General features: G+C 37.9%; 1 protein-coding gene and 1 long non-coding RNA gene across 5 annotated transcripts in view; one reads left to right on the top strand and one right to left on the bottom strand.

Moving 5' to 3' along the window:
* Positions 1–26,851, bottom strand: part of LOC126911047 (uncharacterized) — a 436,837-nt gene that overhangs the window by 418 nt on the left and 409,568 nt on the right. Inside the window, exon 3 of one of the 2 annotated variants that reach the window (XR_007705603.1) lies at positions 15,762–16,653. The exons of the other annotated variant lie outside the window; for it this stretch is intronic. This is a non-coding gene — a long non-coding RNA (uncharacterized LOC126911047). Of the gene's footprint in view, positions 1–15,761; positions 16,654–26,851 lie in introns of those variants that run through there. 2 annotated transcript variants of the gene reach the window in all.
* On the top strand, positions 676–23,382 carry LOC118271479 (venom acid phosphatase Acph-1). 3 transcript variants are annotated; one of them, XM_035587576.2, is made up of 8 exons: positions 676–839; positions 13,671–13,784; positions 15,641–15,751; positions 17,614–17,871; positions 19,828–20,010; positions 20,624–20,744; positions 20,978–21,192; positions 21,731–23,382. In XM_035587576.2, the coding sequence occupies exons 2-8, from the start codon at positions 13,674–13,676 to the stop codon at positions 21,896–21,898; spliced, it is 1,167 nt and encodes a 388-aa protein (XP_035443469.1). In that variant the 5' UTR covers positions 676–839; positions 13,671–13,673; the 3' UTR covers positions 21,899–23,382. The 3 variants fall into 3 exon arrangements, with proteins under 3 accessions (XP_035443469.1, XP_050551839.1, XP_035443470.1); XM_035587577.2 differs by lacking the exon at positions 676–839 and adding an exon at positions 6,352–6,509; XM_050695882.1 differs by lacking the exon at positions 15,641–15,751.

The following is a 26,851-nucleotide window of genomic DNA, read 5'->3' on the forward strand; positions in this document are numbered from 1 at the left end:
ACAATGTGTATACGTGTAATTCTTTACCTCTTTTTTTTGAGCCTTGGGCGACGAGTGTCAAACTTTTACTGACTAAAAACCACCCTGTTCCTACTCCTGCTTGTCAAGCCGGAGCCGCGGTAAACTCACTAGGTACTCAGCAGTTCTGGTAGGTAGTCCGCAGCTCCGGTAGGTAGTCCGCAGCTCCGGTAGGTAGGCATCCGATTATCAGATAGATGACCTGATGACCTGATACAAAAGGAATTACAAATCGATGCGATGTATCGATAGTAGGGAAGCCATGAAGCCCTCCATAACACACATATATAGCACGCATCCATAGCACTCATCTTTCCATATAAAAAAAAACAAAGCTGAGCTGAATCCGTATCCACGAGTGCTAAGCTATGAATATGATTGGTGGATAGACAGCAACGTAGCATAGCACATCTCCGGTGGAAAAGCACCCTCAATGGATTTTCGAAAATATAATTTCTTCTCCATATGGGATGTAGTTGTAGTCCAAAGTATTTATACACTTTTTTTTTTATACCTATTATAGTAGCTGCCTTTTTTATAATTTTTTTGAAGCCTTTTATTATAGAAAAAAAATAGGTACATGTTAGGTAATGTAACGTAATGGCTTAATTAACAAAATCGTAAACTGAAAATACTCATGTAATAATGGCAGTTAAACCGCGCAATCTTATCATTGGATTGTCTCAAGTAACGCTATTATACTTAAACATGCGCGTGCGCAGCCTTCAGTGTTGAAACGTTCCGCGCCACGATAGGACAGCGTCGAGTTTGTGTATTTTGTTTTTTTTTTTCGTAAATAATTTACCGGACACATTTTAACTGTAAGTTTACTTTTTTTTATTTTGTTTTTTTTTTTAATATAGTTGGTTTTTTTCTTATTTTGTGATGGGTTGTTTGTTAATTTACGTTTATTGGTTGATAAATAATAATTTAATCGTTTTGAAAACTTAATTGTAAAAATGTTGAACTAATTACTTAAAAGCAATCCATTTTCAAGTGCCAACGTCCTTACGGACACAATTACGTACAATAAAACGGGGTGAATATTATAATTCGAGGGGTGAATAAAAACATAAGAGGAGTGAATAAATATTGGGAAATTGTTCTTACATCTTCCTTTATCATCAATAGATACAGGAAAGAGGTGATATTTCCTGTATCTATTCGCCCCTTGAATTCTATTCACCCCGTTTTATGGTATTGAAATTTTGTTATAATCATCAAATATTTTATAGACGATTCTATAGTAGTTTATAACTCACTTCAAAATATGATTTGCTATTCGTACATGCATTAATAAATAATATGCATATTGCATATACGTACGCAATATTAGTTATTGTTTATTCACACGCAAAGCCAAATTTTATTAGAATACGATTTTATGAAAAACTAAGTTATCGTCTGCGGCTTCATCCTTGTAAAATTTGGAAGATTTTAGATCTCGATACATACATACATATATATCCTCACGCCCGTCTCCAATAGGGGTAGGCAGAGACAATGGAACGCCAATTGCTACGATTCTTACATACCTCTTTCGCTTCATCAACAGTCATCGGTCTTTTCATGCATGCTCGTCTTTTAAGGATACCTTTAATTAGGCTTTTCTTTAATATAACGCCAATCTGTCAAGCGCTATATGTCAGTCTATAGCTAGATCTAGATTTAGATATTGTAAAAAATAATGTGATAAAAATATCTTTAAAATCATATTTTATAATACTCGTAAGTCCAGTAGTTACGGCAATTTAAAAGGACAAAAGAACAAATATTTCCTTTTAGTACATCGTTTTTTAAATCATGTTCATTTAAAATCTTAAAACATAGATATCCTAGGTAGAAATAAGACTAATAAAAATAAACACAAATACCTAGGTATGTAAATTACTGCTATTATATATTCGTGGACTATAATTTTCCGTTAATTATACATGCTAACATAGATAAAATAACCTTGACTGAATGCAATATAAAATCATAGATAATAATAGGTTTAGAACATTATCATCACGCCTTTAATGCCTGAAGGGGTAAGAAGAGTTGCACGTAGTGTTTGCATATACCTACTATAAGTATGTTACTAAGTGTAAACGCCAAAGTTAATGTTATTTTTTTATTATTGGTCCTTTTTATGATGTCGGGGGTATACCTGGGGATAAAAGAATAAAAAAAAAACGAGAACTAGACTAAAAATTTAACAAACGTCGTCGTTGTCGTCAGCATGTCAAACTATCCTATTCTATATAAAAATCTTCAAAACATTTTCGACTTTATTACAAAAACATAAAGTTCGAAATGTATTTACGTACTAGTGTAGTTTGATCTGCTAACATTTACAAGAATAATGCATAATTTGAACGGTTGAAGTTTTGTGTTCAATTCAAGAACTGAATTCTAAATCGAATGCTTAAGTGTTACGCTTGAAACAACCAGTTCAATAAATTAGTCACAAATATTTAAAATCCAAATATGTATAACATTTCAATAGCATGAATATTCATACACATTATATTTAAAAAAAAAATACTTAAAAAGTTCAGTGACCTAACTGTGCGGTATACCCAAGTGACATGCCAATCGTGAGGATTACAGTAAAATAAATAAATAATTAAATTGGTATCTCCAACCCGCTTTCCAAGCGTGGAGATTATCCGGTGCTGCGGACTACTTACCGGGGCTCCGGCTCAAAAAGCAAGAGTAGGAACGGGGTGGTTTTTAGTCAGCAAGAGTCTGACACTCCCTCTAGCCTCGCCTTAGAATAAAAGTATTGAAATATTTATCATCATATATAAAAATCAATTGCTGTTCGTTAGTCTCGCTAAAACTCAAGAACGGCTGGACCGATTTGGCTGAAATTGTGATCTTGAATTATTAAAAGAAGGTTTAATAGGTGAGCAAAAAGGTTTAAGGCGTTACGAGGTTTGCTGGGTCATCTATCTAGTATATAATAAAAACAACATTCATTAGATAATTACAACAGAGTCATAAATTCCTGCTAATGATAACTATAACTGCTATATTTTATTGATAGTTAATGATACGTAATTAACATAATTAACGATATAACTTAACTGGTTTAACTGGTTTATTAACTAACACGTGTTAACTTCAAAGTACATAAGATATATGTAGGTACCTTATGTTATATTACGAGTATGTACGTTAATTCTTCTGAGTCATAAATAGCCTATACGTGGCTATTGCTGACCAAAGGACTCTTTCTCAAATGGAGAAGGCTTGAGCATTAATTACCACCTTTGCTCAATGCAGGTTGGCGATTTCAAACTTGTAATTACAAATTATAAGTCTCGAGTTTATTCGAGCCGGCCAATCAGAACGTATTGTTTTATTAGATACTCCCTGAAAAGTAATTTATGATTTATCTAATGATGATAGAGTTTTATAGCTGAATGCAGGTCACTTCTAACTGGCCTATCTGGAAGGCATTGCAACCTATGTCCAGCATTGGACGTCTTGTGATAGTATTTTAAAAATTGTTTCAATAATATCAGAGGGCATACAAGTTTATTTTACGTTTAACGAGAGTGCGTCTGACGTTCTGATTGGTTGATTCATTCGCACCGACCAATCAGAGCGCCGAACGCGCTCCCGTTACATTTTCGAACAACGTAAAGCAAACTTCTACTAAGGGTACAGAACTACACAAAACATTTTTTTCCCTCTTGATGACGTCAGTAACAAATTGCAATACGTAATGCTAATTTTCAGACATCAAATGTGCCAAACCCATTCTGGGTCATGAGGAGAAAGTAGTTTAAGCAACATTGGGAACTCCATATCATGTTTACATTAAATAGTTATCTAGGTTTTCCTTCCTTTGGGTTTTGCAATTACTAAATTCTGAGTAACACTGGCTTTTGATATTCATTCCTGTATATGTATAGGGTAATAAGTTTTCCGTCTGGTATTTCAGCATCACCAGTGTGGTTAAAGGGAAATGTTTAACCTATCTATAACATTGCATGCACTCTCCAAAATGTGCTTTTCCACCAGAGATGTGTTATGCTACGTTGCTGTGGATGCGTTTGGCTTCCACCAATATTAATTGGTAGACATAGTTTAGCACTGGTAGAAACGGATTCAGCTAAGCTATATTGCTATATGGAAAGATGCGTGCTATGGATGGTTTCCATACTATCGATACATCGCATACTCGAGCTGCACATCTTATTCGCACAACTACATATCTTGTATCAGTAGAAGCGGTCACATAGTTTCTCAGCCTAGCTATTTCATCTTCGTCACATCTTTACATATATAATTCTTCTGTAAGTGTGTATGTCACTGAACTTCTCTTAAACGAGTGGACCGATTTTGATGAAATTTTTTGTGTGTGTTCAAGGGGATCTGAGAATGGTTTAGATTCACAATTTTGTCCGCTGGACAATGTTTTTAAATTAATTTTTAATTTATTAGTCGTTGTTGATTTTGGAGTGTTTTACATTGGATCCGACAAATTTTCAAATTAAAGACGTGTAGACAGGACAACGTCTGTCGGGTTCGCTAGTAGCTATATAATACCTGTTCATCATTGTTATTTTTCCAACGAAAAAAATAAGTACGTGCTTGTGTTTGAACATTTTGTACGAAAGATGAGCATTCAGGTTTCCGAATCTGCGACCGAATCCGAATCGGTACGTTTGTGGATCACCCACTTTTTACCAATCCCAGCATTACTACTCCTACCCTATACAATAGTCGTATGACACTCTTTATTACGGGTCATGACTTGATACAAAAAAGTGATATAGTTACATTACTATTTATAGAATAAAGAACACCTCTGCTTACCCATTAGTAGGTAAAAAGGTCGCATCTGTTATCAGTCACCCGCATACAAGGCTTAAAGTTATGAGAGATTTTTTCAAAAATAGCTTGGCGTATATTTTAAACTTGCATTCATAATACATAGTCAACATTACCTAGGCTATTAGTTAAGTACCGTGAGATTACGTCAGAGTAATATATATCACTACATCACTCCTCTCGCGGGTATCCTAAGAACCAACCAAGGAACTACACATTTGACAGAGACTGAGCAGTAGCACAGTATATGATTAAACAATATCGATACTGAACTTGGCTGAAAAACTTTAAATTTTTTAGGAGATTTGTATAGAAACCAGGGGCCTTAGTCTGCTATTACAATTGTGCTCATGCATGAGGGTGCGGGTACGAAACCTACAAACGGCAAGTACCGATGTGACTTTTTCTGAGTTATCTAATATATAAAATTCTCGTGTCACAGTTTTCGTTGCCATACTCCTCCGAAACGGCTTGACCGATTTTGATGAATTTTTTTGTGCTCATCCGGTATCTATGAGAATCGGCCAACATCTATTTTATCCCCCTAAATGTTAGGGGTAGTACAACCCTAAATTGTTTAATTTTCCGCGGACGAAGTCGCGGGCAGAAGCTAGTATTATATACTTTTTACCTCTCCAACCTTAGAGTTTAATTTGTCAAACATTTCACAAAACATACGTAATTGCTTGTAATCTCAGTTGATTGCACTTTTTATCGATCTTTTTGCGAACACTTCGGTTCTTTCCAATGCAAAAAGGTCATTGCTTAACCGCTCTTTAAGATATACTAAATATCTTTAATCAAATCTTAACTTTATACTAAGCGTCTAAGATCGAAAATCGATTAATGCGTGGGGTAGTTTGATGTGCTGGTTGTGAGTTAATTTCTACGAGTAGATATTTACAAATAATCTTTGCTTGATTCCCAGGGTAGGTAAAGAATTACACTTATACATATTGTGTTGATTACCATGGTATTATGTCTAGTGAATAGGAATCCGGAGCTGTGGTCTACCTAGCGGGTTTACCGGGGCTCCAGCTCGAAGGAGAGGAGTAGGAACGGGGTGGTTTTTAGTCAGTAATAGTCTGACACTCCTGCCTCCCGCCTCCCGCCTCGCCCAAGGCTGGACAAGTCATTGGATGATTTAAAAAACGTGTGTAAGAATATCAAAATAATAATATGTATCTCCAGATTGTCAACCAAGAGTGGAGATTATTAAAAAATATATATTAATGGTATTTTAACAACAACAGTGTTATGTGTGTAAATAAGGTAAATAAACTAACAGTATTACAATACCTAATACCAGTAAATACGATAACCTCGTAAAATAAAAGAAGACGGTAAAATAAATTGGCAAACTTAAAATTTTATGACGAAATCGTCATCATAGATCGTAAAATTCAAGTCCATCACGATTTATCGGTATTCATTATTACTTTTTCATTAAAAATACCGGTTTTTTGTGAACAAAATTAATGAAATTATTTAAAAAGATTTTAAAACTGTGGTCAAATCTTTTGAACACACTTTGAGTATGGTTGTTTGTAAGGCTTTCTACCAGTGACATACTTAGTGATACTTAATCCTTTTAATGACTGTCGTGGTGGCCCGGAGGTTTAAGACACCCGCTTGTGCGGAGTGCGGGCTCGAAACCTACGGTAGGTACCAATTTTTTTTTTTTTTGAGGTGGGTATATCATCCATTTACCTCTCCCGCCTTGGGCGAGGCGAGAGGGAGTGCCAGACTCTTACTGACTAAACATCACCCCGTTTCTACTCCTGCTTTTCGAGCCGGAGCATCGTAAGGAAACCTTCAAAAGGCGCCTAGATTTTTGGGGAAAAAAATAGGGAGTGTAGGATTCTTACCGCACTACAACCTCCCCGGTGGCCACCCTCTGCACCTAAAGGAGGCACCGGGCCCTCTCAGTAGACCAACCACGGATGGTATGGTGCAACGCCTCTCGCCCAAGGTGGGAGAAGTAATGGATGATTTATCCCCTCTCAAAAAAAACTGTGGGTCTTAATCTTTTGTAGACTGTACCTCACCTAATTGAGGGTTGTATTACAAGCGATAGGCATAATATAATATGTCGTATCGAATTCGATACGTGACATAGTAACATATAAACACATAGGGATAAGAATGTACGAAAATATATTTATAACACTACTGATAAAATTACGGGTTATGTAAATAAGGCCTTTATTTCTCTATCTTAAAGACTGAATTCTGAAGAAATTTAGTGAAAATAGAATTCATAGCATAACGCAATTTTTATTTTCGTTTAATTATAACTTGAATTTATTTAAATATGCCATTTCTATCTAGTAATCTCCTTCATTATTCTAATTTACTGGCATTAACTAAAAACACGGTTTACTCACGTACATTAATGGAGAAAAGCTCTACTAGTCACAGAGGGACTCTTCATCATGAGCAGCGTGCTCAGACGCGGCGATGTCGCGCAGCTTACTCCCTCTACTACTTTCCCTCTATGGCTCGAAACTAGTAGAGCCTTTCTCTATTGATATACATGAGCAAATCATGATTTTCTGACATGCCAATAATTGTCATTTTAATTAGAAAAATCCAAAATAGCATTGATTTACAGATAGTTAAGGTCACAAAAGGCCAATTGTCGTGTATTCAGTAGAATTTTACCATCTGTCTTAGTTTTTTTTACTCTTGCATATGCTATGATTATAATAATAATACTGTACTCTTAAAAAACCGTCAGCAATAAATCTCTTATGATACCTTGGCTTGTACAGTAACTGAGACGCGTGGCAATGAGAAAGTTACCATGTTCCGTACAAAAGAACATCCTTTGAACTTAAAGATTAGTGCACATTGACACAGTAAAGTAAGAGATATTACTCAATTTCAACTGTAAAATAATTTGATGAACAAGAATTTACTTAATATCTTATCATTGCCTTTTTTTATGAAACCAGCATTTTTTTTATAATTGAGCAGACGTATTACCTGATGGTAAGCAATCGCCGCCGCCCATGGACACTTGAAACACCAGAGGCGTTACAAGTGCGTTGCCGGCTTTTTGGGAGTTAGGAATTTAAGGGTTGTTGTTCGGGAATCGGGGATGGGGGAATTGGGCCTCCGGTAACCTCACTCACACAACGAAACACAACGCAAGCGTTGTTTCACGTCGGTTTTCTGTGAGGCCGTGGTATCACTCCGGTCGAGCCGGCCCATTCGTGCCGAAGCATGGCTCTCCCACACTTAATTTATACCCTTAGTATGAGTTTGTTTAACGAGATCGAAACGAGAGTGCGTTAGGCGCTCTGATTGGTTGGTTCATTCGTGCCGGCCAATCAAAGCATCGAACATGCGCTCGTTTCGATTTCGTTAAACGTAAAGCGAACTCGTACTAAGGGCATTGATCCAGGATCTTATAGTCATAATTATGATCATAAATAAATTATGAAAACAATTAAATTTAAATTAATACATGTGTAGAGATTATATATGTTTATAATAAATTGTCTTATAACTCCGTAATTTGGTTGAAAATTTCGCAATATTGTCAAACATGTTAGAATTACCTACATCCAAAACATTTCGAATGCGATAACTGGTTACAATAATAAAAACTACCAATGTGCACAGGTCGTAAGCACAAGATTTGCAATATAAGTAAGAAGACGAAACGATGAATGTCAGAGTGTACATACAAGTATTTTAATCGAATATTCGTTTCAAGGTCCTTTGGATAATTTATTACCTACATTGTTGCTTAGGTCACGCAAAGTAATATTCAGTTTTCCTGTCGAATATTCTCAGAAAAAACATTAAGTTAAGTTGACCTGATTTCAGCAGTATAATGCAACCTTTGTCAGGTCATCTGTCTTATGTTAAGTGCATGTGGTCACCAACCAAAGTCCGTGATAGTACTTATTTTTTCTCTCTGCAACCAGAACTGATTTATTTATTAATAAAAAACATATATAATTTAACAGCTCAAGCTTATACAATAATAAATTAGTTAAATTGGTATTAAACTTTTCAACATTATGTAGCTACCTATTTAGAAAAGAAACTATATTTTTTATTACTTAAAACTAACTATTCAGATGGGCCGGTCATATTTGTCGAAGAACCGATGTCTGTTTGGGAAGATGTGTTCTAGAGTGGCCACCACGTTTAGGCAAGCGTAATGTAGGGCGCCCTCCAGCTAGGTGGAGAGACGATATCCACAAATTGGCTGGTAGTGGTTGGATGCGTAGAGCTGAAGATCAAGCTCAGTGGCGTGCCATTGGAGAGGCCTATGTCTGACGAGAATAGCCTAATGATGAACCGGTACTAGTAAATAGGTCACTTTCCAGTTTCCCAGAACTAGATTAGTATCTTTAAGCCTTGGCATATGAAATAAGTCATTACACAAAGTAAAGAAAGACAACCAATGAGTCCCGTTTCCACCAATGCTAAGCTATTATGTGTTTTAATGAATATAATCGGTGGAAGCCAAGTGCATCCACAGCAACGTAGCATAGGACATCTCTGATTGAAAATCACAACATTGGTCTTGACCAATTTTTGCTGAACTTATCTTTCAAGAAAGGGTCACACACTATCATTCAAGAGTCATACATTTCGACGGCACGTGCTAAGTTATCAATAAAATTATTTTTGTTTGAACGATAAAGTGCGCGTTCAAAACAATCTAAAGTTCAATTTAATGAGATGCTTCCTAGACTGCGCATGAGTGGATCGCATGATTGATCTTGAAACGTCAATGTTTATGTGTGTGTGTGTGTGTGGCTATGGTTGAGGTAATATGCGTATGTGTGTGTGGTTATGGTTGAGGTAAAAGAAGGTTTTTCCTTAATACATATGTTCGAATGTAAAGGCTGCATAGTAATTTGGTACTAGCTGATGTCTACCGCTGTCGTTCGCGTGGTTTACGAACTTTGGCAGTTATAAAAGTAGCCTAAGTTATTTCTTAGTATACCTGCCAATAAAATTGCCGTCAAAATTGATCCCAGTATTTCAAAGATTAGCCAGAACAAACAGAGAAGCAGACAAAATTTGCAAAATATCCTATCACCCAAATCAGCTCATACCCTGTCTGTATACCAAATTTCATCAAAATCCGTTCAATAGTTTCAGCGTGAGTGACGGACAAACATGCAAACCAACAGACTTTTACATTTATAATATTAGTGTGATTATAAAAACGATAGTTTTTTGCAGGACATAAGTCCCAACTTAAGTTGCTTAAATATAAGCTTTGACTTACATTAACATAAGTCGAATGTCAATGACCTTGTATATTGATTTTTTTTCTATTAGTAAAGATATACTATTCATTTGGTTAGTAAAACTGTGTAGATTATTATGTTTATTTTTTCTTCTACGTATTACGAACGTAGGGAAAAACATAGAAGATAAATGTTCATAATGTTTAAAAGAAACGTAACCAGTCACCTTGGTGGCAATGACTTTTTAATGAAACAAACATGTTCAAAATATTTATGTTTTTACATTTTAGATTTATATGACAATCGTGCAAATATTAAACAAACATAATATCACTTTGTTTATTCCAAAGTGGGTAAGCAGATGTGTCCGTGACTGTACTTATTACATACTTTTCACGTCTGGTATATTTCTAATTAGAAATATTGTACCAAAACCCATACCAGACTCCGAGCTAACATTGGAAAAAAATGGATTAACTGAATAATAACTCAGGAGGTACCTTTTCAACCCATTAATTAAACGTAATTTTTTTAAAAGAGGAAATACATTCATTGCTTTCTCCCGCCTTGAGTGAGGTGTGAGAGTGTGTCATACTCTTGCTAACTAAAAACCACCCTGTTCCTTCTCCTGGTTCGAACCTGAGCCCCGGCAAACCACTAGGTCGTCCACAGCTACGGCCATTAATTGAACCTAAGAGCTATACAATCACTAGCAAAATGCCCGAGTGTTGGGTATGACTTCTAAGCCAGATGTATGACAATAGGCTTACCCCCAATTTCAGAGAACTCACAACATAGTCCCCAATCACCAACATCGCTTACCATCAGGTGTTCCGTTTGCTCGTTTGCCGGCTTATAAATAGGGCTTCTTCATCTTCAAAATTTTCTACTTCTTCGGTAATAGAAAGATCAAAAACAATCTTATCCTATGTCTTATTGGGGAGCTTAGGACGATCTCCGGCCACCGTAAGTGCGGGTTTGCGGACGATCAGCAAGGGTAGCTTGCCGTTCAACCAGAACCACACTTCAGACCCCCCATCAGACTACCACAAATGGGGCCTAGTAGGGTTGATCAGGAACTGTGGACTACCTAACAGGTTTACCGGGGCTCCGGCTCGAAAAGCAGGGCTAGAAACGGGTTGGTTATTAGTCAGTAAGGCCAGCCGTACACGGACGGCTTCAAGCAGTTCTAACCGACTGCTTGAAGCCGCAACTGCGCGACGAACTATAGCCATTCATTCGCAGCCGTACACACGACTGCTCGAGCAGTCGCGAACGTTTCAAGCCGTCGCGGCTTCAAGCAGTCGGTTATAACTGCTTGAAGCCGTCCGTGTACGGCTGGCCTAAGAGTCTGACACTCCCTCTCGCCTCACCCAATGCGGGAGAAGTGATTGGATGATTATCCCCCCTCAAAATAGAAGCCTATGTCCTAGTCTACAAGTTCCGAACTATGATGACTACTTATATCATTTCCCTTCACTTGTGTCACCGATAACTCTGACATTCAGACTTCGATAAACTCTAAAAAGGTCTCGCTATTAATAATAATGTCCTATTAGTAAATAATTATTGTAATATCGTGTTTAGGTGATAAATAATAATAGCTGCCCTTAGATTACGGGGAAACTAGTTTTACAGCGTAAAATATAACGCATGTTTCTTATCATAGAATAAGGTGCGAGTGTTAATTGTGAATTCTACCATTTTAAACTTTGTTTTTGTTTTAAATGAATTGTATTATACCATTTCAAGGTTTATTTTTAAAAATGTCTATAGTCAGCTCCGAACTATGATCCGCTAGCAGTAGTAACTGCTGTTAGTAAGTATCTGACACTTCCTTACGACTTACTCAGGGCTGGAGGAATTATTTGATCGTTTACTCGCCACAATAACTAATGCCTTATTCTTATTGGAATTACTTTAAAGTAGTTTTGTCTTCTATGAATCATTAACAATATCATTAGGACTTAAAACGGGATATTTACCATGTTTATTAATTTCTATGAGTTTTTGATATTTCTAAACTGTTGCAAGCGCCATAATCACGGATGGACTGAGAGAATGGTAGATATCCCGTTTCAAGTTCTAATGATATTCTATGAATCAGCACAGCAATACTGTCACGGACTGTTGACGAGGTCAAATCCAGCCGAAGGGCGCTCTACACTACTGAATTACCGCACTCAAAGACATATAATGATTACTTAAACTATTCCTTAGTAACGATTTCATATCGAAAACAATTTCTTAGGACTGGGTGGAGTAGACATTAAATAAAGAGTAATTTTACGTCAGTTAGACTACTTAAAGACCCAATTGTAATTAAATAAAATATTCGCTAAAACAACCATAATACAGACACATCTCTGCCAATCATTCGGAAGAAAAAACAGTATGATAATGTTATGTAAACAAATAAAAAAAATTGTGATGTAAAACCCACTAATCGTTTGTCGGTTACATCGGCACGTGTACCCATCTGTAGGCCACGTGGTCACTCGAAACTGTTAGATAAAGATATCTTACAATTAAATAAAAATAAAGTTAATTTAAAGAAATAGGTATTCGTACTAACTTGACTTAGATTTGGTCACTGGTAATCAAAGTTGATAAGCTGGATTCAAATCGTGTTTTGACGAAACGTTTCGCTTATTTCCGCGAAAGATAATAACTGTGAAGTAATAAGACGACAAAACACTTCACAAACTAATTTTTGAGGTCAGCACTGTTCACCTCAAAGGCTCTTAAGTAGTCGTAATATACCACAGATGGGGCCCAGCAGGGCTGATGCCTGATCCGGAGCTGCGGACTACCTAGCGGGTTTACCAGGGCTCCGGCTCGAAAAGCAGGAGAAGGAACGGGGTGGTTTTTAGTCAGTAAGAGTTTGACACTCCCTCTGGCCTCACCCAGGGCGGGAGAAGTCACTGTATGATGTTCCCTCCACAAAAAAAAGTAGTCGTAATATCTATACTTAAAAATATCAATTGCTGTTCGTTAGTCTCGCTAAAACTCGAGTTCGGCTGGACCGATTTGGCTAATTTTGGTCTTGAATTATTAACAGAAGGTTTAAAAGGTGAGAACAAAATGTTAGAGGTGTTACGAATTTTGCCGGGTCAGCTAGTTAATCATAATAATATTCTGTTATTTACAAGAGTGGTAGAGATTTTGATTAGATGCCCCTTGATTTACACAACCTACTGTTTTTTAACTGATGAGGAACTCGACTAGTTTCAAGCTATGCTAGAGGCTCATATTCATTAGCAGTCGTATGTAGCTTACTAGCTTCATTGACTATGAGTTCTCTTTAATTTATTTTGTCTTCTCCGACATCTTTAATTTATTTTGTCTGGACTTTAAAAGAGACTATGACCTCTGAGTTTGTTTCGGCATTTCTTCTCAGAGTAGTCGGATAGGAAATGCCGGCCTCATCTAGTTATTTAAGAGATTGACGTGTAATTAAAAGTGTTATTTTATAACCTATTTGCAAAATAAATATCATTTATCATTTATCTCGATGGCAATAACAAAATCCCCATACATTAGAGTTCCTAAAACTAAAGGTCTTCTAAAAACTAAACCATGTCTCTATGTTTGTTCCAGAAAATGCTCCGGTACCTGATTCTGTCGTACTTGGTTGCGCTGTCCAGCGTTTCATGCGGAAACTCTCTCACAAACGAAGTCATTGACGACCAGGAACTAGTGTTCGCTTTGGTTGTAAGTAACATCTGTTATCAGTGTAGTCCCATCATCAGGAACATCACCATCTTCATCAGTAAACAAATGTATACTGTTATACTAAGGCCTTAAGCCTTTTGAGTGTGGGAGAGCCATGCTTCGGCACGAATGGGCCGGCTCGACCGTAGTGATACCACGGCCTCACAGAAAACCGACGTGAAATAACGCTTGTGTTGTGTTTAGTTGTGTGAATGAGGTTACCGGAGACCCAATTGCCCCTTCCCAATCTTCCCAATCCCCGATTCCCCAACAACCCTTAAATGCCTAACCTCTTAAAGGCCAGCAACGCACTTGTAATGCCTGTGGTGTTTTCACGCCACAACAATTCTACTTCAAACCAGTTTAATATCACTTCTTTGGGACAAACATACAACCGATAATGTAGATACGACAAATCAAAAACTTTAAACAATAACCTTATTAATGAAAGACGTCAGTATTACAATTAAATTTTAATCTTTTTAACAAGAGATTAATACTTAGAAGTACAATAACAAGTATAATGAAACACTATGACCCTTTGAGATAAAATATCAAAGATTAACTGCATAGAAGGAAAATCTAACAATACATATATAATTGTTTCAATCCACATGTTTTCATTGTATTGAGAATATCTTTCCTTTTGTTTATAATCATATTCACTTGATGATATACGAAGTTATCAAAAGGTTTTTTTATCGAGACAGTTGGCAAATATTGAGTGGAGAAAACTGAGTTTAGATCACCAGTTCATACATTTAAAACAGTGTTTTCATGTGGCACGACTTCTCTGCTATTGTAGATGGTTATGATCCCTTACCGTCAGTGAATTATCCTTTAACTTATTTTATTCTCCTATGTTCTAAGTTTTTATTTTAATTTTATTTTTTGAGGGAGGGGGATTTCATCCAATTCCTTCACCCGCCATGGGTGAGGCGAGAGGTAGCGTCAGGCTCTTATACTGACTAGAAACCACCCCGTATCTACTCTTGGTTTTCGAGTCGGAGCCTCTGTAAACCAGCTAAGTCCGAGATTCTCCTATGTTGGTGACACTTTTATTTACAACCATCGAACGTAACCCGGAACATTGTAATGGGACATTGAGATGTGCTTTTGTTTATCCAATTGAGTATTTTCCTTATTTTATCTCCAAGACTTGAAGGAAACTCAAGAAGGAAATCTGTTTATGAGGAAAACCTCGACAAGACGCTTAACCTGCTACTTATCTGTCTCTAATTTTTGACGAGTATTGTCCAACACTCACAGACTATATTTGAATGAATATTTGCATAAGACGTAAAGAATTAATGAGTTAACATAAAAATGGAGTGCTCTGCAAATATAGACCTTATTTACTTAAAGTTTCTTATCTGTGACAAGACAATGTACATACATTTTTTTATGATAATTGTGACAGTACTAGTGTGTACTCTTTAGTCATAAAACACCAGCCGATAATATACTATACTATGCTGATAGTTGTCCAAAGCACCCGTTAAACATATAGATATATATATATTGGTAAAGCCCCCTCTTGCATATGTCTCCCATAGTCCAGCAGTGGACTCCTACAGGCTATGAATGATGACCAATGACCGTACTGATGATGGTTGGATTACTCTAATGATCGATGTCCATCTCAACTTGCAAAGTCGCTTGCCGAGCACGGGGTCTCGGGTTCGAATCCCGGGTCCGACAAGTATTAGGCGCTTTCGGTTTTTCTAAAATAACGCAGTTGCCGCAGTGCCGTAATGTGCACCTCTGCCTACCAGTTCAGACATAAAAGGCGAGAAGCTCCTAGATACTTCAACAGTTATTTTAATCAAAAGAATCACCAATTATTTTATTTTCAGGTAAACAGACATGGCGAGCGGTCACCTGACGCTGACGAACTGTCTCTCTCCGACCAGCAAGAGCTGATCCTCAATCTCACATACATTGAAGGACCAGAGGGCTTAACTAATGTAAGTCATTACTTCTACTCATCCCACAAGACCCTTTTTTTTTGAGGGGGGAAAATCATCCAATGACTTCTCCCGCCTTGGGCGAGGCGGGAGGGAGTGTCAGACACATACTGACTAAAAACCACCCCGTTCCTGCTGTTTAAGCCGGAGCCCCGGTAAACCCGCTTGGTAGTCCGCAGCTCCGAATCTCTTAAGACCTTAATGGATGCATAGAGCTGTTAATTTATAGCAATACTTCGTTTTAGCCAGTTATGTTATACTAGCTACTTCCGCGCGGTTTCACCCGCTCTGCTTGGCTCCTATTGGTCGTAGCGTGATGTTTTATAGCCTATAGCCTTCCTAGATAAATGCACTATTCAACATAAAAATAATTATTCAAATCGGACCAGTAGTTCTGGAGATTAGCGCGTTCAAACAAACAAACAAACAAAATCTTCAGCTTTATAATATTAGTATAGATGTATAGTCACAAGTATGACTGCCAAGTGTGGGAGAGCCATGCCTCTTCACGAATGGGTCAGCTACCACGGCCTCACAGAAAACTGACGTGAAACAACGCTTACATTGTGTTAGAAAGGTTACCGGAGGCCCAATTACCGCCCAATAAAAGTAAGGACCTTTTGGTTTGATATTTGTGAAAATGTGCTAGATATAAGGCTATAGACTCACCTCTCAAAACAAGAAACGCATAACATAACTAGGGACCATTGACGTCACATTCTAATCGTGTGTATTTTAATCAGCAAAAATTAAATTGGACGCGCAAATCAAAGATGTGATAAAAACCCATGATATGCGTTGTTAAGATACATAATGTTCATACGTATAAAATAATTTAAGAATATGTTTTACCTAAACAGTTTTTTTTATGATACATGCCGGTAATCGAGCAGACGTATTACCTGATGGTAAGCAATCGCCGCCGCCCATGGACCCTTGAAACACCAAAGGCTTTACAAGTGCGTTACCGGCTTTTTGGGAGTTAGGGATTTAAGGGTTGTTGTTTTTAATTTTTGGGTTGGAGATGGGGAAGATTGGGAAGGGGGGAATTGGGCCTCCGGTAACCTCACTCACACAACGAAACACAACGCAAGCGTTGTTTCACGTCGGTTTTCTGTGAGGCCGTGGTATCACTCCGGTCGAGCCGGCCCATTCGTGCCGAAGCATGGCTCTCCCACACAATAGTTTGACGTAACTATTGTAGAAAATCACGCTTTTAGCTCATGTAACAGTGATGTTACAGTTCTTATGCAATTAGTAAATAATGATAGGGAAGATGACGATAATGACAGCCTCGTTGGTCGAGTGACTACAAGTATCACTGGTAAGCATAGTAGTGGAGGGTAAACTTTTCTTGGTTTAGCAAAATAAATGTTATTTATTTTGCTAATAGGTTACAATGTAACTCTTTTACACGTCAATTTCTTAAATAAATAGATGAGGCCGGCATTTCTTATCGGAGAAGAAATGCCGAAACAAACTCAGAGGTCATAGTCTCTTTTAAAGTCCAGACATAATCAATTAAAGATGATGGAGAACCGTGCAATTTGATTCTGTAGTGGTAATAATAGGTTTTTAAAGCGCAGCAATATAATAGGTTTTTGAAGCGCAGCAATTCATAGCAATATTGGCCAAGACCTGTAGCACTTAAACTTAAGAAAAATGAATTAAACAGATGCCAATTTGAGACACAACTAATCCAGAATCCAGGTTATCTTTTTCAAATGACTGTTTACATTTTTTTTTTTTTGCCCAAGCACGTCACTGCCTCCTATACCGCTGTAACTCCTGTAAGCCAGGATCTTCAGTAGATACAAATATTACATAAATAATGACCAAACTCTTCCCTAATCTTTTTCCAGGTGGGAAAACGTAGAGCCTATCAGATAGGGAAGTTCTACCGCCAAAGGTATGGCTCTCAAGGCCACAAGCTGATCTCAAACATCTACCGTCATGATGACATAGCCATCAGAAGTACTGAGAAGGAACGGACGAAGATGACTATCCAAGTGGCCATGGCCGCTGCCTACCCTCCGGAACCTGAGCAGCAATGGGATGAAGGTCTCGGGAAGGTGTGGCAGCCCGTGCCATATTCTGCTGTGCCAATAGCTGAAGACTATGTAAGTATTGCCATGTCAATCTCCATCTTCCCAAAAGGTCAGGAACGCTCTTAGACCAACGGAGTCGCCGTTGTTCAAGCATCCATGGGCGGCGCCGATTACTTACCATCAGGTGTTTCTGTCTCAAAAACCTTAGTATTAATACTGTCAATGTCGTAATGTGGAGGTTTTTTTTATTTCTATATAATATTTTAGTTCTCCACAGACTCTTGGTCCTTGTCCTTGTCATGCATTTTTTCTACAATAAATCTAATTGGTCCGGAGGTTTAAAACGCCCGCCTCTAATGCTCGAAGTACCAAATTACCTATGTGACTTTTTCTTCTAAAAATATTTAGACTCCACCAGTAAAGTTTCATGCAATATGTTAAAGTGAAATCCAGTTATGACATCCTCTTTGTAACTTGAAAACTTCACATTGACACGTAATTAAACAATTGAATAATAATAAAGTTTATTATATTGGCAATTATTATGTAATTATGAACTTGAACTGCTTTATAATAACAACTGCGATAGACATAAGTTTATCTTTGTTGTTATATAAAACTAATGACGTTATATACTTTTAGTAGTACCTATAACTAATATTTCTTGTGGTCATTCTTTTTTTTATTAGATTTACGCATTTTATTCCACATTTAGGTATTACTGCCGCAATCAGAGACATTTAATTACTACTTAAACTGTTCCTTAGTAACGATTTTGTTTCGAAAACAATTGCTGAGAACTTGCTGAGCCATTAAATTACTCTGAGTGTGACAGAAAGTAGGTAGAGGAGAAGATTTTTAAATTAAATATTGACACTGATAGAGGGCGTACCGATATTGAAGGGAATTTTATTGGTAGGAGATTTACCAAGGAGTACCTTAGGCAATTTTTATTTGTCACAAATTCCGTAATCCACGGGAACTAGCTAGTAAAGTCTGAGAGAGCCATGCTTCGGCACGAATGGGCCGGCTCGACCGGAGTGATACAACGGCCTCACAGAAGACCGACGTGAAACTACGCTTGCGTTATGTTTCGTTGTGTGAGTTAGTTATTACCGGAGCCCCAATTACCTCCTGCCCAATCCCCGATTCCCCAACGACCATTAAGTTCCTAACCTCCAAAAGGCCGGCAACGCACTTATTAGGCCTCTAGTGTTTCAAGTGTCCTTGGGCGGCGGCAATAGCTAACTATCAGGTGATCCGTCTGCTCGTTTACCGGCTTATTCCATAAAAAGGAACAAAGTAAAAACTAACGAATACCTGGTTCTAGGAACAATGTTAAATTAAATTCCGCATTAACTTTGTGAGCTAACTGCGACCTCTGTGGTTCCTATAAATCTTTGTTAAACTAATTGGATTTAAGGTTTTCTATTGTAGTACTAAAAGAAAAGAAAACTTCTAACGGGTATAAATAGATTGGATACCTACGTTTTGTAAAAGAAATGGTTTTCTTGAAATTGTTCTATAGTTTAGAACAATTTCAAGAAAACTGACTTTGACTGCCTCGTTGGTCGAGTGGTCGCAAGTGCGACTGCCGAACAAGGGGTCTCGGGTTCGATTCCCGAGACGGGCAAAGTATTACTGGGCTTTTTCGGATTTTCGAAAATTTCTCGGTAGTAGCACGGAGTCTGGAATTGTGTCCTGTATATGGCAATAGGCTCACCCCTATTACATGGGACTTTAACACAAAAATGGTGAAAAGTGGGTGTACATTGTATAGCGGCATTACGTGCCGTAATGTGCACCTCTGCCTACCCCTTCGGGGATAAAAGGCGTGAAGTTGTGTGTGTGTGTGTTCTATAGTTTACTAGCGACCCGCTGCAGCTTCGCATGGGTGCAAGGGTGATATATTATGCATGTATTATACATAAAAACCTTCCTCTTCCAAGCTTGCGTCTTCAACCACCGGGCCAACACATCTTGGCAAATATGACGATGAAAATAATGACTGATTTATTTTTCTTCCAGCTCCGCTACTACTCAAACTGCAAGCGCTTCAAGACTCTGATGGCGGAGGCCCAAGCTAACTCCATGTCTGACGAGTTCCTCCCCTTCCTGGACCTCATCCCTCTCATCAAGAACAAGACTGGAGAGGACTTCACCGGCAGACCTATTTGGTTTGAGACCCTTTATGACCTGTTTAGGAGTACTGTAAGTATTTTTTTTATTTATACATTTTAAATTATAACTAACTGATTAAAACTGCCTCGTTGCCAGTTATAGCACGGAGCCTGTATTGTCCCCAGTATATGGCATAGGCTCAGGCCCTATTACATAGAACTTATAAGACAAATGTTGAAAGTGGATAGCGTAATGTGCACCTCTGCCTACTCCTTCGGGGATAAAAGGCGTACGTTGCTTGATTTAAATTAATAGAAGAAACTTGGTCATAGATATTTGTACACCATATAGAAAAAAATACTGAATTTACATTAACATAAGGACCGACTTATAACTATAAATGATGCCTACTAAGGTGCTATTATTTCATACTATTACTACCTTTTCGAGTTATCCGCATGGCGCCACTGGCGTTTTAGGTCATGCCAATCTCAGTTGTATTGGTGGGCAGACTACTTCAAACCAAATGTCAAGTTCAGTTTTAGAAACGCAATACTTAGATACAGAATTACACATACGAGTATATCCGTACGAATATGAAATGCGTATTTACCCAGCTGCATAAACAATGAACCGTGTTGCTAACAATATAAGTGCCAAATTCTATTATTTTGCGAAAATTGATACGAGGGTCTTCTTTCAGATTGGGCTGGGTCTTCACCTCCCTGAGTGGGCAAAGCCTATCCTGGGCAGGTTGGGTGAAGCTGGCAGACTTGCCTACAGGCTGTACTTCAGGACAGATGAGATGAAGAAGATTGGCGGTGGTAAGTTGTTCAGTTACTTCTCTTATTTTTCTATATAAAAAAAAGCGTTGCCCCACACTAGGATTTTCTCCTGTGTCGTGGTTGCGTTTACAAACATACAATTTCACATACACATGACACCCAGACCCGAAACAACATTGCTCCGTGCGGGGATCGAACCCGTTACACATTACACGGTAGTCAGTTGCCCACCATATACCATATTTAATTACCAATCTCTTTTCCTTCCCCAGGTGTCTTACTAGACAAATTCGTGACAGCAGGCAACGACTTCATAGCAGGAAAGCAGGTGTCCCAGAGGTTACGGCTCTTCTCTGCCCATGACTTCAATATCGGAGCCTTGATGGAAGTCGCCAAGGTGGAGAATGACCACAGCATCCCTGAGTACGGAGCTGTGTTCGCCCTGGAGCTCTACAGGTCTAGGAGTACAGGAGCTTACAGTGTTCTGGTGAGATATCTTTTTTTTAATTTTATACTTTACTAGCCTTTGCCCACGACTCGCTCGCGTATTATTATTGATGGATTCTATCAAAATCCTTTCTTAAAGGGTGCTGCATGCCAAATTTCAGCCCGATCCGTCCAGTCGGAGGGTTGTGTGTTGATAGATCACTATATCAGTCAGTCAATCAATTAGTCAGTCAATGGGCTGGCTCGACCGGAGTGATACCACGGTCTCAGAGAAAATTAACCGACGTCAAACAACGCTTGCGTTGTGTTTCGTTATGTGAGTGAGGTTACCGAAGGCCCAATTACCCCCCTTCCCAATCTTCCTAATACCTGATCCTTCAACCACCCTAAAATTATTAACCCCCAAAAGGCCGGTAACGCACTTGTAACGCCTCTATTGTTTCGGGTGCCCAGGACGGCGATTGCTTTCCATCAGGTAATCCGTCAGCTCGTTTACCGACATACAACATAAAAAATATCCTTAAGTATCCAATCGCTAAATTACCGATCATAACCAGATTTTCCTTCTTTCTTTCCAGCCGATGTACCTTCCAAAGGCAGGCGAGAGCTCTGCCCAGTACCTCAGGATCAAAGGCTGTGGCAATTCTAGTCATTGCAACTTCAACACTTTCAGGGAACTCACCAAGGAGTTCCTACTGCCTGAAAAGGAGTTTTACACAAAATGTGACATCAAAACTGAATTATAAATAGTTCTAAGTTCGAAGTATTAAAATTTATTTATACGTAAAATTAAATATACTTACCGTATGGGGAAACCTCTTATGACTTATGTGTGTGAATCGAGTAAGAGACCCCGCAGATTTACAATTTCAAGTTGGCCGACTAAATCGCAGAGTATACGAATAGGTATAGTGGCATATGCTATCCCGCACATCTTGTCCAACTAAATCGTCCAACTAATTAATTGGACACCGATCGTATCACAATCAATTAGTTAATTAATTAATTATTAATTAAGCGATTAGAGCGTTTTTTTCCGCATTTTCACGCACACGCACCACGCTAGCAATACTGTCACTGACTAAATCGAATAAGTCAGCGGCTGGTAACCAATAAAATAAAGTCGGTTGATTTAATCATAAAAGTACACAATTTAGTCGTTCGATAGTTGGCCAACTTACAATTGTATGTCTGCGGGGTCTCTTACAAGTGACAGTGGTAGCTGTGTCAGCAAAAAACTAACTAGAAAGTACACCGAATTGTCTGCTCTTAAACATCCACCCGCATATACTCCAGTTCATCCATGATCATGGCGCTTGCAACAGTGCCGAAATATCGGAAACTCATAGACAGAAATAAACATGGTAAATATCCCGTCTTAAGTTCTTATGTTATCTTATGACTTAATTTAAACTTCATATTTGTTATCATCTTGGCTGACGATATACGAAAAATTTGCGAAATAGGCCCAGTAGGTAAGCCAATAAGTGCATTTTTCTCTTTGAACTAATTTGAACACTCTTTACAAATACGGCATTGCAACAGCCGCGCCACATGTCCGTAACATTTCTAGACAACCTACAACATTACAGCTCTTCTGTGATCAAGAAACATGGAGCTGTTCATACAGAATTTAAAACTTGATAACTTTAATTACCTATTTACCTATATTGTTTGAAAATTTCAATTAATTAATTTTCAGTTTTCATTGAAATATTTAGTTGTATTATGCTTCTGTAGACTAGTAATACTTGTAGTTTCATTTAAGTCATATGAGTGATCTCCATACTGTATTAAAAAAGAAAGAAAATTACCGAAATAAAATAAAATTGTTTTACATATTAGGTATAACGAGTCAGTCTTTTCGGTAGAGTTGTAAGTCGCATCAAGTTTTTGATTCGTTTGGTTGAGCAAAGTATTATTGCTTAATACAATTCTGTCTGCCCTGTCCTATTTATTTCAATGAAGCGTCATGTTTCATTTTTGTAAGACATCTTAAGATTAAGGCACTCTACCGACATTACTTCAAACTTCTAAGTAACTTCACAAGCTACAAGTAAATCGTTTTGTTACCAAGAGATGGCGCTGTTTTCAAATGTTTAACTTGAGACAAAATATTAGTTTTTGCAAAAGCGCCACTGTAGCATAGCGTGAAGTTAAAACCAATTGTCTGTGATATTAATGAATGTACTCGAAATATTTGTACAAATAAACAGTTTTAGTATAAGTCTTTTGTACTGTTTTATTTATTAACCCGAATAAATTCGAATTGTTTTGATCCTAAGTTGTTGACTTATTCCGGGGCTCCGGCTCACAGCAGGAAAAGGAACACAAAGATAGGATACAAAAAGGAGAAGGGACAGGGTGGTTTTTAGTCAGCAAGAGTCTGACACTCCCCCTCGCTTCACCCAAGGCGGGAGAATTCATTGGATGATATCCCCACTCAAAAATAAAAAAGAAAAGTTATTGACATGTGATTTTTTCAACTGAACTACTTACAAAAATCGTAATAATACTGATGAGATGAAACTTCACATAGGTATTGCTTAATTCTAAATTACTTTAGTCGCTTAATGGCCTACCTGCACTTAGTAGTTTGAGTGTGAGTGATGCGTGGGTTGCGGGCCAAAACTTCTTAGCATTAACTTAAAAACACGGCTTAGGTACTAAATCTAAATAATACTTAAATTGTATAAAATAAAATAGAAGTGAGTTTCACAATTCACATTAATAAGGTAAATTACTATGACTAATGTTGATTTTAATGTCCGTCTGGTATATTATTTGAAAAAGTTACGCCCGAATACTGAAATGCTACTCAATTTTAAGTTATACTTAAATATCGTGCTATCTCTGTCATTTTATAAAGAATTGATAGGGACAGAACTAGTTTTGAGAGCGTCTTAATATTGAGTAGCGTTTGAGTATTCGGACATTAGACACGTATTTTTTATTTTCTTACAGAAACAAGTATGTACTTTCGACTATAATTTGAAATATCGCGTGACTTAACTTTTATGTACGTTTTATAGTCAAAAGTGACGTAAACTTTGATTCGTTTTATCCAACTACTGTTTTCTTATACCTACGACAAAATAACAAAATACATGTCCAATATTTTTTCATTACCTAACTGACGGACTAAATATATTTTTAATTTTCATACCCCGTCATCATCCCCTTATTGTCTTATAGTTTAGGCTAAGCTCCTATCACATGAAACAAATAGTATTTCAGCACAAATAGCTCAAAGAATAATAAAACAAAAGACTCTTAGGATGCTTTTCCTCCACAGATGTGCTATGCTACATTGCTGTGGATGTGATTGGCATTCACCAATCATATAACATATTCATTGGTACACATAGCTTACCTAGCACAGGTAGAAACGGACTCAGCAAAGCTATGTTTTTTATACGGAAAGATGCGTACTATGGATGTGTGCTATGGTTGGCTTCCCTACTATCGATACATCGCATACTCGAGCTGTGCATGTTCTTGCCACAGCGACATTGCGGCGGCGCATGTTCATAGCAGATCTTCTCACACAGCTGAGTAGCTTATATCGGTATTGGTGAAAACGGTAACATAGTGTGGCGACACATTGACAAGTGACAAGTGACAGATAACAGAAGTCGCACATAGACTATCGACGAGCAAATCAATGGATGACGTCAAATATCCTGCATCGCACATATGAAGTTTGCATGCGAATTAACACGGATAGAAAATCCCAACGAACAACAGTTGGGCAGAAAGCCCGCCAGGCTGATCACCTCGCCTGGTCGGAGGATCCTCCTTTGCTTAGGGAACTTTACTCTCTGTTCCCTAAAATAGTTTCACAGCTTAGGTAATAGCTAAGCTGTAGCAGTGCGACAATTGCCGCGTCGTGTGTCGCGTAATGCTGCTCATGAATATGAGCCTCTAGCATGGCTTGAAACTAGTCGAGTTCCTCGTCAAAACATTACGTGAGCAAGCCGATAACATAATAATTAATAGCTAAGCTGTGAAACTATGTTACCGTTATCTTCGTAGCATGGCTACAAATCACATATCTGGTGGAAAACCAGCTTATTCAGTTCAGAATCCAGTTTCAGTTAGAAACAGAACTGAAAAATATTTTCGCACTACAACTTAATCCTCGCGAGTAAGCAGCTTAAAAGCACCTTCTCAGCTTCACAAAGCTTTGAGAAATTTTAATTTTCAGGCATTAAAACGCTCTGTGCTAAAGCCTGAAAGCTTTTGTTTACAGATTCACCTCGCTTGTCTCTGAAACTGTAATATTAATACCTGAGTTCGTAGGTACTGTTTTAATCACAACTATATGAAGCTATTAGCTTCTGCTTCATCCGCGTTGCCGTGGGATAAAAAGTATCCTATCACCCACGTCAGCTCGAATCTGTATGCCAAATTTTATCAAAATCCGTTCAGTAATTTCAGCGTAATTGACGGACAAACTTTCAAACAACTTAATTTGACTTGAGTGTGGCTGAAAATTTAACTATAACTACATACACCTCTTTTTGAGGGGTGACAATCATGCAATGACTTCTCCTACCTTGGGTGAAGCGAGAGGGAGTGTCAGACTTCTCCTGACTAAAAACCACCCCGTTAAAAACCCCCCTTCTCCTGCTGTTCGTGCCGGAACCCCGGTAACCTGTTACATTGTGCGCAAATCCGGATCGGGCATCGGCCCTACTGAGCCCTATCTGTGGTGGTCTGATGACCTTTTGAACATTGAGGCGCGCGCCGTACGCAGACCCGCACTTACGTTGGTCGGAATTTTGTATCAATCTAAACTAACACAGTAAACCGGAATCTAATGTAGGTACCAATTAATTAATTATTCAAAATTGTTATAAATACCTTTGCATGTGTAGGGAAACGAGGAAAAGAGTTATTATCAAAACGTTACGTGGGATGAGACAGATTTTTGAAATAAAACACATTTGAGCTTTAAATTGCGTTCATATCTATTAAATAACAAAGCGGTGACGAGGGTAGCCACATCATATTTTGTTACAAACCCTCGGATGGAATGCTTTGGAATTAGGAGTCTGGCCATCTCACGTCTCATTGTGACTGACTTATGTCCGTGTTGTTTGTGGAAACTGTGTACGACTGCCGACTAAGCGATGTTAGGTTTGAAACCATTTCCATAGTATTATTACTAGATATTGTATTATTAGATTAGATTAGATTTCAGCCATGATCGTCCCACCGCAGGGCAAAAAATATTAAAATTATTTAATTTCCTAATAAAAAAAATCACAAACAAAATTTGTCTTGTCGGCGCGTTGGCTGGACAACTGGCTGCCGCGTAACGTGTAGCGGGTAAGATTTCCACACGGAGCAACTCTTTGTGTGATCCACAAATTGTTGTTTCTGGTCTGGATATGATATCCAGATCCAGACAAATTTTGTATGTTTGTAAACGCACCCACGACACAGGAGAAAATCCTAGTGTGGAAGCAACTGTTTATTTAAAAAAAATGTATTTGGTGGTTAAAAATAATACCACTCACTAATAGATTCAATTTTCAATTTAGCTAATTCTTTTAACTATCTAATTAAAACACCGACCAAATTGAGAACCTCCTCCTTTTTAGGAAGTCGGTTAAACCAGGATATTATAAATATTATAATACGCCTTCCGTTTAACGAGAAAGACAGAATCGGTTAAGCTCAAAGAATCTTGT

This window comes from Spodoptera frugiperda, chromosome 9, assembly GCF_023101765.2.
Source record: "Spodoptera frugiperda isolate SF20-4 chromosome 9, AGI-APGP_CSIRO_Sfru_2.0, whole genome shotgun sequence".
Taxonomy (NCBI): Eukaryota; Metazoa; Arthropoda; class Insecta; order Lepidoptera; family Noctuidae; genus Spodoptera; species Spodoptera frugiperda.

Excerpts from the sequence above, each read along its gene's own strand:
- LOC118271479 (XM_035587576.2), top strand. The coding sequence starts at position 13,674 with ATGCTCCGGTACCTGATTCTGTCGTACTTGGTTGCGCTGTCCAGCGTT. Across the intron at positions 15,752-17,613 it reads GACCAGAGGGCTTAACTAAT|GTGGGAAAACGTAGAGCCTA; the intron begins GTAAGTCATTAC and ends ATCTTTTTCCAG. Across the intron at positions 20,745-20,977 it reads GATGAAGAAGATTGGCGGTG|GTGTCTTACTAGACAAATTC; the intron begins GTAAGTTGTTCA and ends TTCCTTCCCCAG.